The sequence below is a fragment of the Cajanus cajan genome, chromosome 10 (genome assembly GCF_000230855.2).
Source record: "Cajanus cajan strain Asha chromosome 10, NIPB_CcT2T_4, whole genome shotgun sequence".
In the NCBI taxonomy this organism is placed as follows: Eukaryota; Viridiplantae; Streptophyta; class Magnoliopsida; order Fabales; family Fabaceae; genus Cajanus; species Cajanus cajan.
In genome coordinates, this window is record NC_138526.1 from 49,058,145 (window position 1) to 49,071,709 (window position 13,565).

The 13,565-nt window shown below is 34.5% G+C and overlaps 3 protein-coding genes across 5 annotated transcripts; all 3 read left to right on the forward strand.

Moving 5' to 3' along the window:
* Positions 1–858: 858 nt before the first annotated feature.
* LOC109806502 (transcription factor bHLH122) lies at positions 859–4,183 on the forward strand. Of its 3 annotated transcripts, none has more exons than XM_083065308.1 (7): positions 859–1,629; positions 1,989–2,308; positions 2,770–2,937; positions 3,086–3,151; positions 3,226–3,294; positions 3,382–3,446; positions 3,705–4,183. In XM_083065308.1, the coding sequence occupies exons 1-6, from the start codon at positions 1,113–1,115 to the stop codon at positions 3,433–3,435; spliced, it is 1,194 nt and encodes a 397-aa protein (XP_082921434.1). In that variant the 5' UTR covers positions 859–1,112; the 3' UTR covers positions 3,436–3,446; positions 3,705–4,183. The 3 variants fall into 3 exon arrangements, with proteins under 3 accessions (XP_082921434.1, XP_082921433.1, XP_020224518.1); XM_083065307.1 differs by having other exon boundaries at positions 861–1,629; positions 3,382–3,472; XM_020368929.3 differs by lacking the exon at positions 3,705–4,183 and having other exon boundaries at positions 868–1,629; positions 3,382–3,688.
* Positions 4,184–7,624: 3,441 nt separating this feature from the next.
* On the forward strand, positions 7,625–10,844 carry LOC145952918 (uncharacterized). Its single transcript, XM_083066038.1, has 2 exons — positions 7,625–10,023; positions 10,213–10,844. The coding sequence occupies exons 1-2, from the start codon at positions 9,679–9,681 to the stop codon at positions 10,303–10,305; spliced, it is 438 nt and encodes a 145-aa protein (XP_082922164.1). The 5' UTR covers positions 7,625–9,678; the 3' UTR covers positions 10,306–10,844.
* Positions 10,845–11,349: 505 nt separating this feature from the next.
* Positions 11,350–12,932, forward strand: LOC145952528 (uncharacterized). The gene is made up of 5 exons (XM_083064907.1): positions 11,350–11,694; positions 11,884–11,934; positions 12,174–12,290; positions 12,397–12,483; positions 12,705–12,932. The coding sequence occupies exons 1-5, from the start codon at positions 11,350–11,352 to the stop codon at positions 12,930–12,932; spliced, it is 828 nt and encodes a 275-aa protein (XP_082921033.1).
* Positions 12,933–13,565: the final 633 nt, after the last annotated feature.

Sequence of the window (13,565 nt, forward strand, 5' to 3'; positions counted from 1 at the left end):
CAACTTGAGTTGACTAGGAATTGAGTTTCTCAATTTGTTTTGACTGTCCAAAGCATCACATCTTGTTTGTGGAGAGACACCCAAGTGTGACCATAAAAACAATAATATGACACCAACTAACTTGAAGAAACCATAAATTAAAACACCGTTGAGAAAGAAAGAAGTAGGAGAGGAACCATAAATAAGTACCTAAGTCACTAAGTGGCTACCAAAATGCTCGACTTTGGGCGTTAATTAGTTTTGCTTTTCAGATCTTTAATTGTGGTTTTTCTCGTCATCTTCCAACTTCGTGGTCAGGGAAAAAAAACAAAAATTACTGCGACTTTTAATCATGTGAGATACACCAGTCACATTCTGGGTAGGTTTCTTGGGTTAATTAATTAGCTGGTTGATCATATTCGAGTGCTCCGTTGTATTGTTATTGAATGTATCACCTAAAAAATCCCGGGCAAATCTTTTCCAATGAATGCAAGCATGTGACGAATTTCATTTCCATCAAGAATTAATTATCAGTACAATCACTAAATTATTATGCAAAATTGTACTTGTTTTGAATTCAAGGAGTGGTTAAACATGATGGCACTCATGTGGTGGAGTAACAAACCATAATTACCTATGCAATGTAACTGCATACAAAATTTATAGAATTGCATCAAGTTTTGAAGCATGCAAAAAAGTGGCAGGCAATAAAGTCATTTCACCTCGTACCCTTCCCATTCGATCAAAACCTAGCCTCGTAAAATTTGGATTTATTTTCTGTCTTTCTCCCTTGGGAACAGTTTGTCTGTCACCTTAATGACCTTACTCCCAAAGACAAGGGCACTTCGGTAAAATCCCCCGGGAAACATCTCAAACCTGAGAACCAAGATTTATGGCTGTGTCTCACTTTTCATTGGCTGCATAACCAGAGAAAGAAAAAGAAATTATTTATTTATTTATTTTTGTCTAAAAAATAATGGTTCGCTTTCTTTCTCTTACACATACAGCTGCAGGCATCTCCACCACTCCAATCACAACACAGAAAACACACCCACAAGTGTTGCAGAGAGATCTGAGTTAAATTTCTTGCTGGCGTTGTTGGTGTTCTTCTTCTCCCGCACGTGTGAGAAATAATGGAGTCAGATCTCGAGCAACAAGCTCCGGTGAATTCTTCGGGTTTGACACGGTACCGATCGGCGCCGAGCTCTTATTTCTCCAACATCATCGACCGCGAGTTCTACGAGCACATTTTCAACCGTCCCTCGAGTCCAGAAACTGAGCGAGTCTTCTCGGGCTTCATCAACAGCTTAAGCGCCGATGCTGCACCGGAAGAACAAGAAGAAGAAAAAGAAAAAGAAGAAGAAGATTCGCTTCATCGCAAGCTCTCAACTGATTCCGCTATTAAGGAAGAAGAGGTTAGCAACCCGCAGGAACACGTGGCGCTTCACGGGACCAATAGTAACATGAGTGCTTATAACTCAGCTTCTCATCATTTCTTCCAAACCTCTTCCAAACCACCTTTGCCCAACCACAACAACTTTCCCTCGGCTATGGAAGGAACGTATTCAATGGGACTCAGAAATAATTCTAACCTTATCCGCCACAGTAGTTCCCCTGCTGGACTATTTTCCCAAATTAACATTGAAAATGGTATGTCCTATGTTGTTTTATGTTCTATGTCTACTTTTTTTTAAAATTTTTTTTTTATAACCAGGTACAATTCATAATTCATTTATGATTTATAAAATAATATTTCGAGTGACGACTCTATACTTAAAAAGATCGAATCCTGGTCCTGAATAAGGAACAGAATTGGTGTTTAAATACTTGAGGTAAGGACTTTTAATTTTACTTTATGTTTATTTTTGTTGCTACAAGTACAAGGTACAACTATGTTAGAAGAGGTTAATTATTTTGGACTAGGATATTAGGCTGCGTGTTTGTTTCGATTTTTTTTGTGTGTGTGTGTTTAGAGTATGAATGAGTTTTACTGTTGTCGTAATTGGCAGTGTATGCTGGAGTGAGAGGCGTGGGGACCTTGGGGGCGGTTAATAACAGTGTTGAAGAAGCGAAATTTTCTGCATCGAGGAGGTTGAAGAATCAACAGAATTTTGGGTCGGGGCGAATGTCGTCCATAGCTGAAATTGGGGACAGGAATAGAGAAGGTAGTCCTGATAATGAAGGTTTTGTTGATGGTGGTAACGATTTTATGGCTGGTTTTCAAGGTGGTGGTCATTGGGATGATTCTGCAATGATGTCTGACAACGTGGGTGGTGTGAAAAGATTTAGAGAAAACGATGGAAAACCATTTTCTGGAGCTGAGACTCAGGTAGAACAGTACTAGATCTGATGTTATGTATGATTAGTGAGTTCGAGTTTGGTTTCATGTTGAATCATCTAAAATCACGTTCAAATATTAGATAACATGATTTTAGATATGTTTACAAGTTTGGTCCAAAGTTGAAGAATTTATTCTGTCTAATTGATTTTAGATTTTTAGATAGAAAAAAAAAATCTTTACCAAGTTGTACCATTAATTTTAAAGCACCAATACTATATAAGTTCTCCCTTAATAATATTTTCAAAATTTAACTTTTAACTCATATATCATATAGTTTTAATTTATGAAGAAACTTATTTCAATTTATTTCTATTTTTATCTTTTAGAAATGTATTTGCAGTTAATCAATTCTAATCAGGATCAATTTCATTCAAAATTAATTATAGAAAGGGTTATCCAAACCACAAATATTGCAATGGGATTGACGTGATTTTGGTGTTGTTAATCAGAATGAAACGGGACAGAATCCTGGTCCTTTGGCCCATCAAATGAGTTTGCCGAATACTTCAGCTGAAATGGCAGCCATTGAGAAGTTTCTGCACTTTTCAGATTCAGTTCCGTGCAAAATTCGTGCCAAGCGTGGCTGTGCCACTCACCCTAGAAGCATTGCAGAGAGGGTACCATTTCTTCTAACTAACCAAATATTTCCTCACTCTAAATAGATTTCCCCACATCACTTTTCTTTATTTGGAAACCATATCAGTGGGTATCCACACTTGAGTTGTATTTTCTTTTTATGGATATTCTTGTGGAGCTTCCCTCCAGGTTAGAAGAACTAAAATTAGCGAGCGTATGAGGAAACTTCAAGATCTTGTCCCAAACATGGACAAGGTAAAAAATAAGATTACTAAAATTTGCATGTATTTTCATACACCACACCTTGTGTTGATCGTTTCCCTTTCCAGCAAACAAACACGGCAGATATGTTGGACTTGGCTGTGGATTACATCAAAGACCTTCAAAAGCAAGTTCAGGTATTTTAAAACGCCAAGTTATAAACAATGTCAAAGTGGAATTTTACACTAATTTTCTTCTAACATATCTATGTACACTTTCTATAGACGCTTTCAGACGTTCAAGCTAAGTGTACGTGTTCACATGAGAAGCAACAATAACGGCGAAAAGGGTGACATATTGGACGACCTAGCTTGTGTTTGTATACCCTTTGAAATTCCAGAAGAAACAATTTATTGCTATTGGGAAAACGTCTGTTTAGGACCCTCCCATACGCTTAGTTTTTGTACATATTAGTAATAATTTGATTGCATAGCTAGAATCTAGATTACCTTTTCTCTGTTTCTGTACTTACAAATTATTTGGCCCCTCATGTATCCAAAATAAAGATATATATAAATTTATATAACTGTAGGGTGCCGGTGTGCAGGTGCAACTTCTTCAACGGTTGTGGAGGTGGGGGAGGAAAATTGCTTATAAAAGTTGACTTTTGATGCTGCATGACCACAGCATGTCATGTCTGTACGCAAAAAACTATGTCGTGAGTTTAATCCGTAGGCTTGGAGGACCCCATTTAGGGGTCGAAAAATCTAAATTTATTGGTATTGCAGTAACGTAAGGGTTTGGTTTCACAAGGAATGGCATAGGACCGACATGGTTTCGTTAGTGAAACAAGTTTGAGGTTTACCGTTTACCTCACCCTCTTTTTCCACTTTCCCCCTCGAGACAAAGCCAATTTGGTGGTTGTCATATCCATTTTTGGGTTTTAATACCTAAACCATTTACGAATGGTGGCTCTGCTTTGTTATGAGGTTTTTGTTTTTTTGGATGCTATATGTCAACAATTTGGATTCGACCACTCTAGTTAAATATATGATTACTTGCATGATGTGAGTGCAAATTACAACAGATGCTGCACGTTTTCTTAACTTGTAATACTAATTTTATTAAAGTTAAGGGAAAATGAAAATAGAGATGTTCGTATGTAATAGTAGTAGTAAAGATAAAGAGCAAGTTGTGGTGCACTAAGCTACAGTATAGCCGCTAGTTTGTGGTTATCCACTCTGATTATCTCTTGAAATAGCATGATAATAATCATAATATTTGATGGCCGAAAGAGGAAAAATGAAATGGGTGTTTTGGAGTGGATATGGTTAGAAAAGAGAAAGTTGGGGTTGAAAGAAATGGCACAGCTGGAAGCAATGGACAGGAGGAGGGGGCATATGGATGTTGGGCCAAGAGTGGGGTCCAAGTCAATTAAGTGAATACCATGTCACATATGATGTCAGAGGGAAAAAAGTTACCCTAAACGCCAAGTAAATGAAATGGAAGCAATTCACACGCAGGCCCGGGCCGGGCCTACTATTAACTGCAACGTAGAAAACAATAAAAAGGAATTTTGTAGGTAGTGAGGTTCATGGAGACACGCAGATGGTGGCTTTTGTTTAGCACGGAGGGGGGGACCTTCCTGGTAGTCCTTAAGTTTTTAGTCTTTTAGCTATTAAACGTTTGTACGTGAATCAAGTGTTGATGTTATTCACAGAATAGGTCTTTCTCAATGCTTCTTGACTCGGATGGGGATCAGGGTGAGGTGCACCGCACTGCAACGTGCAACTTGACAAGCATCTTTGTCTTTGTGGTAAGTGGTAAGTGGTAACGCTTCACCACTAGAGTTGGGTAGTGGTGAAGATGAGACCATATGCATCAAAACTTAAGTTATTGAGAAAGTGTTAAGTATACAAAAAGTTGCTAGTTTTTAAGGGATTTGAAGTTGAGAATGATAAGGATTGTTAAGTTGAGAATCCATTTTCTACTCTCATTTTTTAAGTGAAATAGAAAATGCTTGTGAAAATATGGTGGAATAAATCGAAATTATACCACTAATTCTTCACTAGTAAGATGAATATTATACCATACAAAATAATATTAGTTATAGATGAAAATCCAAATCAGTGTTTTCTGGGCTTAAAATAGAAGACAACATAAAACATAATACATTATTTGATTTAGTCGTCCTCGTTGGATTTGAGGTTAACAATAGATAATGTAGGTTGATCCAAATTTGTAGAAACAAAAACAATAGTTGTTGGTGTTGATGAACATGTCGTAATATAGTTATTGAAATTAAATTTCAGTTAATAGAAAATTGTATAAAGTTTTTCATATAATAAAAAACATTGTTAATATTTAACTTTGTTGTTTCCAATATTCGGTGGTTTCCCCCTCTAGAAGGATGTTACAACCTAAATTGTGATGGTGGCGTCAGAGAAGGAATTGTAGCCTCATGTGGTATTGTTGATGATCATTTGGAGGTTTTTTTTTGTGATTTCTTTGTTAAATTAGCCAAATGTTCTATTGTGCAAGTTGAAGTATGGGCTAAATGTAATATGCGATATAGGTATTCCTCGAAAGGTGTTAGTAGAATCTGATTCAACTTTGGTTGTGAATTTGTTGAATGAAGGATGTTATAGGCACCATTTGTGTTACTCTCTGGCCAACAGAGTAACTAATTTGGTGTATGAACATAGGGATGTGGCATGTTGTAACCAAGCTTCAGACAAGTTAGTGTTGATATTTTGGGACATGGACTAAATCTATTATAATATAAATTGAAGTATGAGTGTGGTATCTATAAGGACTTAGAATAAATTTTGTGATTTTTATTATCATGATTAAAACTTGTAAAAGAAATATCACTTGTACATAAGTTTATTGTTTTGTAATTGATCATTAAATAAGTAAGTAAACAAGTATAAAAAATATATGTATAAATTGAACAAGAAGACAATGACAATAACTGTTGAAATTGAATTTCATTTATTTTACTCCTTTGTTTTCTTAAAATTATTTATATATGACTCATATCATTCAATGTTATTGAATTCTCCAAGTCATTCCAAATCAATTCCTTATCTTTAAAAATTCTAAGGATCTTAGTTTAATAATTAATTCATCAAATTTATCATATTAGAATCATTGGATTAAACTCAAGAATTTGATTAACTTATAACTCTAATCTATTTTGAACCTTTAGAATCATTAGGTATTTTGATTCAAATCAAATTTAGAAAACATTTTTTAATCTAAATCTAAACCACAAATTATAATGACTTGATGAGTTATTATACTTAGTATAGTACAATTACTACGCGACAAAAAATATAAAATAACTAGCTACATTAGAGTTTTCATGTAATAACACTTTGATATTTATGCAACAAATATATGTATAAGATGAAAAAAAAAACATAAAACAATTATTGTCAATATAATCGAAAAGCATAAAACTCCTAATATAATTACATATTATCCTTGTACATATATACAATATATATCAAATATACACTATTATATACCAAATAACCTTATCGTCAGTCAAGCTTTTCTATATTATAATACTACATATTTTATGAATTACTTTTTATCATATAAATAGTGATTTAAGTCATATTATTTCTACAACCATGAGTAAAAAGTTACCAGTTGTTTGATGTTTAGGAAGTTGACTTTAAAATTAATTCCCAGAAGATCTAAGTATAAATAAATTTGAAGAAAAAAGTTTCCCATTATGATGTACTTTTTCTTTTTATCCCTGTTTTTTTTCTCTTCTTTATCACAAAGTTCTTATTTTATTATGTTGCATATGTTGTTGCTGGAGTATAACTACAGAAATATTTCTATAATCTTGCTTATGTTTTTTTCTATTTTTTTTATCACAAAATTCCTATTTTACTATTTTGTTATTTTTTGTATTTTATTATTATTTATATTGTGTTTACTTTTTCTTCTTCTTTGTTTTAATAAAAAAAAAGGCTAATACGTTTTTTTATTTTTTACAATTTTAATGAAATTGATCATCAGGCCATATGAAATTATGAAAGTCGCATAATAAGATAAATCGTGAATTAAAAATTCTTAACCAACAACATCAAGGATCGATATATTTTATAACTAACACTATTGTTGGAAAAATTAAATGGAGATTTAACCTATAATATTTCTATAATTGTTGTAGTAGTATAACAATCCCTCTAATATTGATATGTCAGTGTTTAATGAGAAGGTAATTTTTATATTACTTTTTGTAAATATTTTTAAGTTATTATGATAAGAATGCCTTTTAAAAAATGTAATTTCATATTAAATATTTTATTTATGATATGAAAATATTCAAGCATGTGTATATGAAGAAAAATTAATATCAAAGTTAATCATTTACAAATTTTATATCCAAATTATTATGAATTTATATAATAAAATATCATATTTATTGTTTCTTTGTGAAATAAAAAACTAAAAACAATCTAATATACAATTATTTAATATCTTTGATGGGACAATTCTCATAATAATGATTGGCTCGTTAAAAATGATGAGTTTGTAGAAGTATTTACATAAAAAAAATAGTATATTTATTTATTTGTTATATATAAAAATTGTTAGTTTATTTATCTATTATAAAAGAAAGTCTTTACAAAATTCATATAAAAAATTTTCACGTATGTAAATATTTGTTTACTTGACATATATATTATATTTTATTCACAATATGATAAGATTTATTGTATATTTATTTATTGTATTTATTGGTCATCTTAATATTAATATAAAAAAGTTAAAAAATATTAATTATATTACTTACTAATTATGTAAAAATGTAATGTGTAAATATCAGTGAATTAATAATATTAATATAGGAAATCGTAAAAGTTTAATAAAATATTAATCCTAATGAGATATAATCAAATTAATTATTAATTATAGACAAACATCAATATTGACATAAAATTAAATTTTAAAAAATTGTTTTTTCCTTTTATTTATATATATATAGAGAGAGCATTAAAACGACACCGGTGTAATTTTTATTAAGTATTACAGCACTCAATAACTTTATATTAAATGTGATTTTTGTAAATTCAATCATTGAATTATAACTTCATATCACTTTATATGTTTATACCAAATTTTGTTAATGACGTCCATCCATAGCTTGATATAATTATCTTTCTTAATGACGTCCATCCATAGCTTGATATAACCAAAATATCTAATACAATCATTATCAAATGTTCGAAATACTATTACATAATAATATAAATGTAGTAAAGATCGATGCAGTTCAATAATTTCTGAATATTAGTTGCAAACGTACTTTTACTTTAGTAATGTTTTGGATACCTTTGTCATGCCTTTTGGTGTGTTAATTATATTTTATGAATGAATCTGATTTTAGGTTTTTATTATTTGTGACTTTTTGACAGGACCAGGTGCTATCGAGCATGCAGCAAAAGTTGGACAGTCTTTACGAGATGGTTAACAATTTCAAAGAGTAATCGACTAATTATCTTTCTTAATGACGTCCATCCGTAGCTTGATATAACCAAAATATCTAATACATACTATCATTATCAAATGTTCGAAATACTATTAATATAAATGTAGTAAAGATCGATGCAGTTCAATCATTTCTGAATATTAGTTGCAAACGTACTTTTACTTTAGTAATGTTTTGGATACCTTTGTCATGCATTTTGTTATCCTCAGTTAAACAACTTGGCTGTAGAACAAGATTATAATCTTAGGAGGGACTGTGAAGAGAATCATACTACAATAAAGGAGCTAACCACCCTGTTGAACTCAACCGAGGTTGCTAATTGCAAGGTAATACTGATTTACACTTGTTATTGAAGATTATAATTTGTATGATTGTGTTTTTTTTCTGTTTTATCTTAATTAACTCATTACTCCGACTGTTATTCAAACTAGAGGATTACTGAATTAGAAGACATTATATGGAGGTAGAATAAATCAATGTCAAGCCTAAAGAAGGACTTGGTCGTTCTAGAACAAACGGTAAGATGCAGATATATATAAAAATTTTGGCATGCACCAGTCTTTGATGTATTGCATAATAAGAAGACAACCCTGGAATGTAAATTATAATAATGTACAACGTAATAGAAGTTTACATTACATTGCTGTAAGCTCTCAAAGCAGTGCAAAATAAGAAGAATTTCTTATCTACAAATTTTAAATGCTTAATGTATAACTATCTCTTGCACAATTGACTGCAGGTTGTGCAGCTTACAAGACTTTGTCGACCCTCTTTCCGTGTCAGTAGGTCAAATGACAGTCAGCTGCCGCTTATGATAGATAACGTTTTGTATGATATGGAGAGCACTACTAGTCCCTCTTCTTCTGATTCAGATAGTTCTTCTGTCAATAAAGCCCCGAATTTTCCTGCTGATATTGTCCGGAACCAGAATTCTGCTTCCAAATTTGAAGGATATAAGATGCACTAAACCCGAATTTTCTTATCTACTTAGTCTAGGATATAAGATGCACTAAAAATATTTGTCACTTCCACTACTCGCCTAAAAGAAGGATTCAATCACACTCCAATGGGCGATGACGCTATCGCCAGGCCAGCACCCTGGTTCGTATCCGTGTCCGCACACTCCACCTCCCGCCACTTCTGCCTCTCCACCAGCTTCGTGGACCGGAGCCCTGTCTCGTCGTCAGAGAAGCCAATGGCGCGGATATCCCTCCAGGGACGGCTTCTCCACGCCGATGAAGCCAGCGCGGCGCGCGCCATCAGCGTGGGCTTAAGCGCTGAGCAAGGCATCGCGTGGAACCTCTTTCCTCCTGTTCACCGCTTCCTCATTGTCGCCGTCATCGGCGCCGCCTTCGCACACTCCCGGAAAGACCTTCAGATATGCCACCTCAAGAAGTGCGATGAACTCAGGGTACTCGTTCGAAATCGTTAACGTTTACGCTTCCGAAATTAATTTGTTAATACTCAAATCTAATATGCCTGATCTGTAATATGTTATCATTATTATTATGCACTATCTCTTTTAATGCTTTTGGTGTGTTAATTATCTTTTATGAATGAATCTGATTTTAGGTTTTTATTATTTGTGACTTTTTCACAGGACCAGGTGCTATCGAGCATGCAGCAGAAGCTGGACAGTCTTTGCGAGATGGTTAACAATTTCAAAGAGCAATCGACTAATTATCTTTCTTAATGACGTCCATCCGTAGCTTGATATAACCAAAATATCTAATACATACTATCATTATCAAATGTTCGAAATACTATTAATATAAATGTAGTAAAGATCGATGCAATTCAATCATTTCTGAATATTAGTTGCAAACGTACTTTTACTTTAGTAATGTTTTGGATACCTTTGTCATGCCTTTTGTTATCCTCAGTTAAACAACTTGGTTGTAGAACAAGATTATCATCTTAGGAGGGACTGTGCAGAGAATCATACTACAATAAAGGAGCTAACCACCGTGTTGAACTCAACCGAGGTTGCTAATTGCAAGGTAATACTGATTTACACTTGTTATTGAAGATTATAATTTGTATGATTGTGTCTTTTTATGTTTTTATCTTAATTAACTCATTACTCCGACTGTTATTCAAACTAGAGGATTACTGAATTAGAAGACAGTATATGGAGGCGGAATAAAACAATGTCAAGCCTAAAGAAGGACTTGGTGGTTCTAGAACAAACGGTAAGATGCAGATATATATAAAAAATTTGGCATCCACCAGTCTTTGATGTATTGCATAATAAGAAGACAACCCTGGAATGTAAATTATAATAATGTACAACATAATAGAAGTTTACATTACATTCCTGTAAGCTCTCAAAGCAGTGCAAAACAAGAAGAATTTCTTATCTACAAATTTTAAATGCTTAATGTATAACTATCTCTTTCACAATTGACTGCAGGTTGTGCAGCTTACAAGACTTCGTCGACCCTCTTTCCGTGCCAGTAGGTCAAATGACATTCACCTGCCGCTTATGATAGATAATGTTTTGTATGATATGGAGAGCACTACTAGTCCCTCTTCTTCTAATTCAGATAGTTCTTCTGTCAATAAAGCCCCAAATTTTCCTGCTGATATTGTCCGGAACTAGAATTCTAATTCCAAATTTGAAGGATATAAGATGCACTAAACCCGAATTTTCTTATCTACTTAGTCTAGGATATAAGATGCACTAAAAATATTTGTCACTTCCACTACTCGCCTAAAAGGATTCAATCACACTCCAATGGGCGGTGACATTATCGCCAGGCCAGCACCCTGGTTCGTATCCGTGTCCGCACACTCCACCTCCCGCCGCTTCTGCCTCTCCACCAGCTTCGTGGACCGGAGCCCTGTCTCGTCGTCGGAGAAGCCAATGGCGCGGATATCCCTCCAGGGACGGCTTTTCCACGCCGATGAAGCCAGCGCAACGCGCGCCATCCGCGTGGGCTTAAGCGCTGAGCATGGCATCGCGTGGAACCTCTTTCCTCCTGTCCATCGTTTCCTCATTGTCGCCGTCATCGGCGCCGCCGTCGCACACTCCCGGAAAGACCTTCAGATATGCCACCTCAAGAAGTGCGATGAACTCAGGGTACTCGTTCGAAACCGTTACCGTTTACGCTTCCGAAATTATTTAATTAATACTCAAATCTAATATGCCTGATATGTAATATGTTATCATTATTATTATGCACTATCTCTTTTAATGCTTTTGGTGTGTTAATTATCTTTTATGAATGAATCTGATTTTAGGTTTTTATTATTTGTGACTTTTTCACAGGACCAGGTGCTATCGAGCATGCAGCAGAAGCTGGACAGTCTTTGCGAGATGGTTAACAATTTCAAAGAGCAATTGACTAATTATCTTTCTTAATGACGTCCATCCATAGCTTGATATAACCAAAATATCTAATACATACTATCATTATCAAATGTTCGAAATACTATTACATGATAATAAAAATTTAGTAAAGATCGATGCAGTTCAATCATTTCTGAATATTAGTTGCAAACGTACTTTTAGTTTAGTAATGTTTTGGATACCTGTGTCATGCCTTTTGTTATCCTCAGTTAAACAACTTGGCTGTAGAACAAGATTATAATCTTAGGAGGGACTGTGAAGAGAAGGATACTACAATAAAGGAGCTAACCACCCTGTTGAACTCAATCGAGGTTGCTAATTGCAAGGTAATACTGATTTACACTTGTTATTGAAGATTATAATTTGTATGATTGTGTTTTTTTTTCTGTTTTATCTTAATTAACTCATTACTCTGACTGTTATTCAAACTAGAGGATTACTGAATTAGAAGACATTATATGGAGGCAGAATAAAACAATGTCAAGCCTAAAGAAGGTCTTGGTGGTTCTAGAACAAACGGTAAGATGCAGATATATATAAAAAATTTGGCATGCACCAGTCTTTGATGTATTGCATAATAAGAAGACAACCCTGGAATGTAAATTATAATAGTGTACAACGTAATAGAAGTTTACATTACATTGCTGTAAGCTCTCAAAGCAGTGCAAAACAAGAAGAATTTCTTATCTACAAATTTTAAATGCTTAATGTATAACTATCTCTTTCACAATTGACTGCAGGTTGTGCAGCTTACAAGACTTCGTCGACCCTCTTTCCGTGCTAGTAGGTCAAATGACAGTCAGCTGCCGCTTATGATAGATAACATTTTGTATGATAGGGAGAGCACTACTAGTCCCTCTTCTTCTGATTTAGATAGTTCTTCTGTCAATAAAGCCCCAAATTTTCCTGCTAATATTGTCCGGAACCAGAATTTTGCTTCCAAATTTGAAGGATATAAGATGCACTAAACCCGAATTTTCTTATCTACTTAGTCTAGGATATAAGATGCACTAAAAATATTTGTCACATCCACTACTCGCCAAAAAGAAGGATTCAATCACACTCTAATGGGCGGTGACGCTATCGCCAGGCGAGCACCTGGTTCGTATCCGTGTCCGCACACTCCACCTCCCGCCTCTTCTGCCTCTCCACCAGCTTCGTGGATCGGAGCCCTGTCTCGTTGTAGGAGAAGCCAATGGCGCGGATATCCCTCCAGGGACGTCTTCTCCATGCCGATGAAGCCAGCGCGACGCGCGCCATCGGCGTGGGCTTAAGCGCTGAGCAAGGTATCGCGTGGAACCTCTTTCCTCCTGTCCACCGCTTCCTCATTGTCGCCGTCATCGGCGCCGCTGTCGCACACTCCCGAAAATACCTTCAGATATGCCACCTCAAGAAGTGCGATGAACTCAGTGTACTCGTTCGAAATCGTTACCGTTTACGCTTCCAAAATTAATTGATTAATACTCAAATCTAATATGCATGATCTGTAATATGTTATCATTATTATTATGCACTATCTCTTTCAATGCTTTTGGTGTGTTAATTATCTTTTATGAATGAATCTGATTTTAGGTTTTTATTATTTGTGACTTTTTCACAGG

Bases quoted from the DNA above. Each gene is read 5' to 3' on its own strand.
- LOC109806502 (XM_083065308.1), top strand. From the start codon at position 1,113: ATGGAGTCAGATCTCGAGCAACAAGCTCCGGTGAATTCTTCGGGTTTG. The intron at 2,309-2,769 runs GTAGAACAGTAC...GTTGTTAATCAG, and splicing joins TTTCTGGAGCTGAGACTCAG to AATGAAACGGGACAGAATCC. The intron at 3,152-3,225 runs GTAAAAAATAAG...TTCCCTTTCCAG, and splicing joins TTGTCCCAAACATGGACAAG to CAAACAAACACGGCAGATAT.
- LOC145952918 (XM_083066038.1), top strand. From the start codon at position 9,679: ATGGGCGATGACGCTATCGCCAGGCCAGCACCCTGGTTCGTATCCGTG. The intron at 10,024-10,212 runs GTACTCGTTCGA...ACTTTTTCACAG, and splicing joins AGAAGTGCGATGAACTCAGG to GACCAGGTGCTATCGAGCAT.
- LOC145952528 (XM_083064907.1), top strand. From the start codon at position 11,350: ATGGGCGGTGACATTATCGCCAGGCCAGCACCCTGGTTCGTATCCGTG. The intron at 12,291-12,396 runs GTAATACTGATT...TATTCAAACTAG, and splicing joins TCGAGGTTGCTAATTGCAAG to AGGATTACTGAATTAGAAGA. The intron at 12,484-12,704 runs GTAAGATGCAGA...AATTGACTGCAG, and splicing joins TGGTGGTTCTAGAACAAACG to GTTGTGCAGCTTACAAGACT.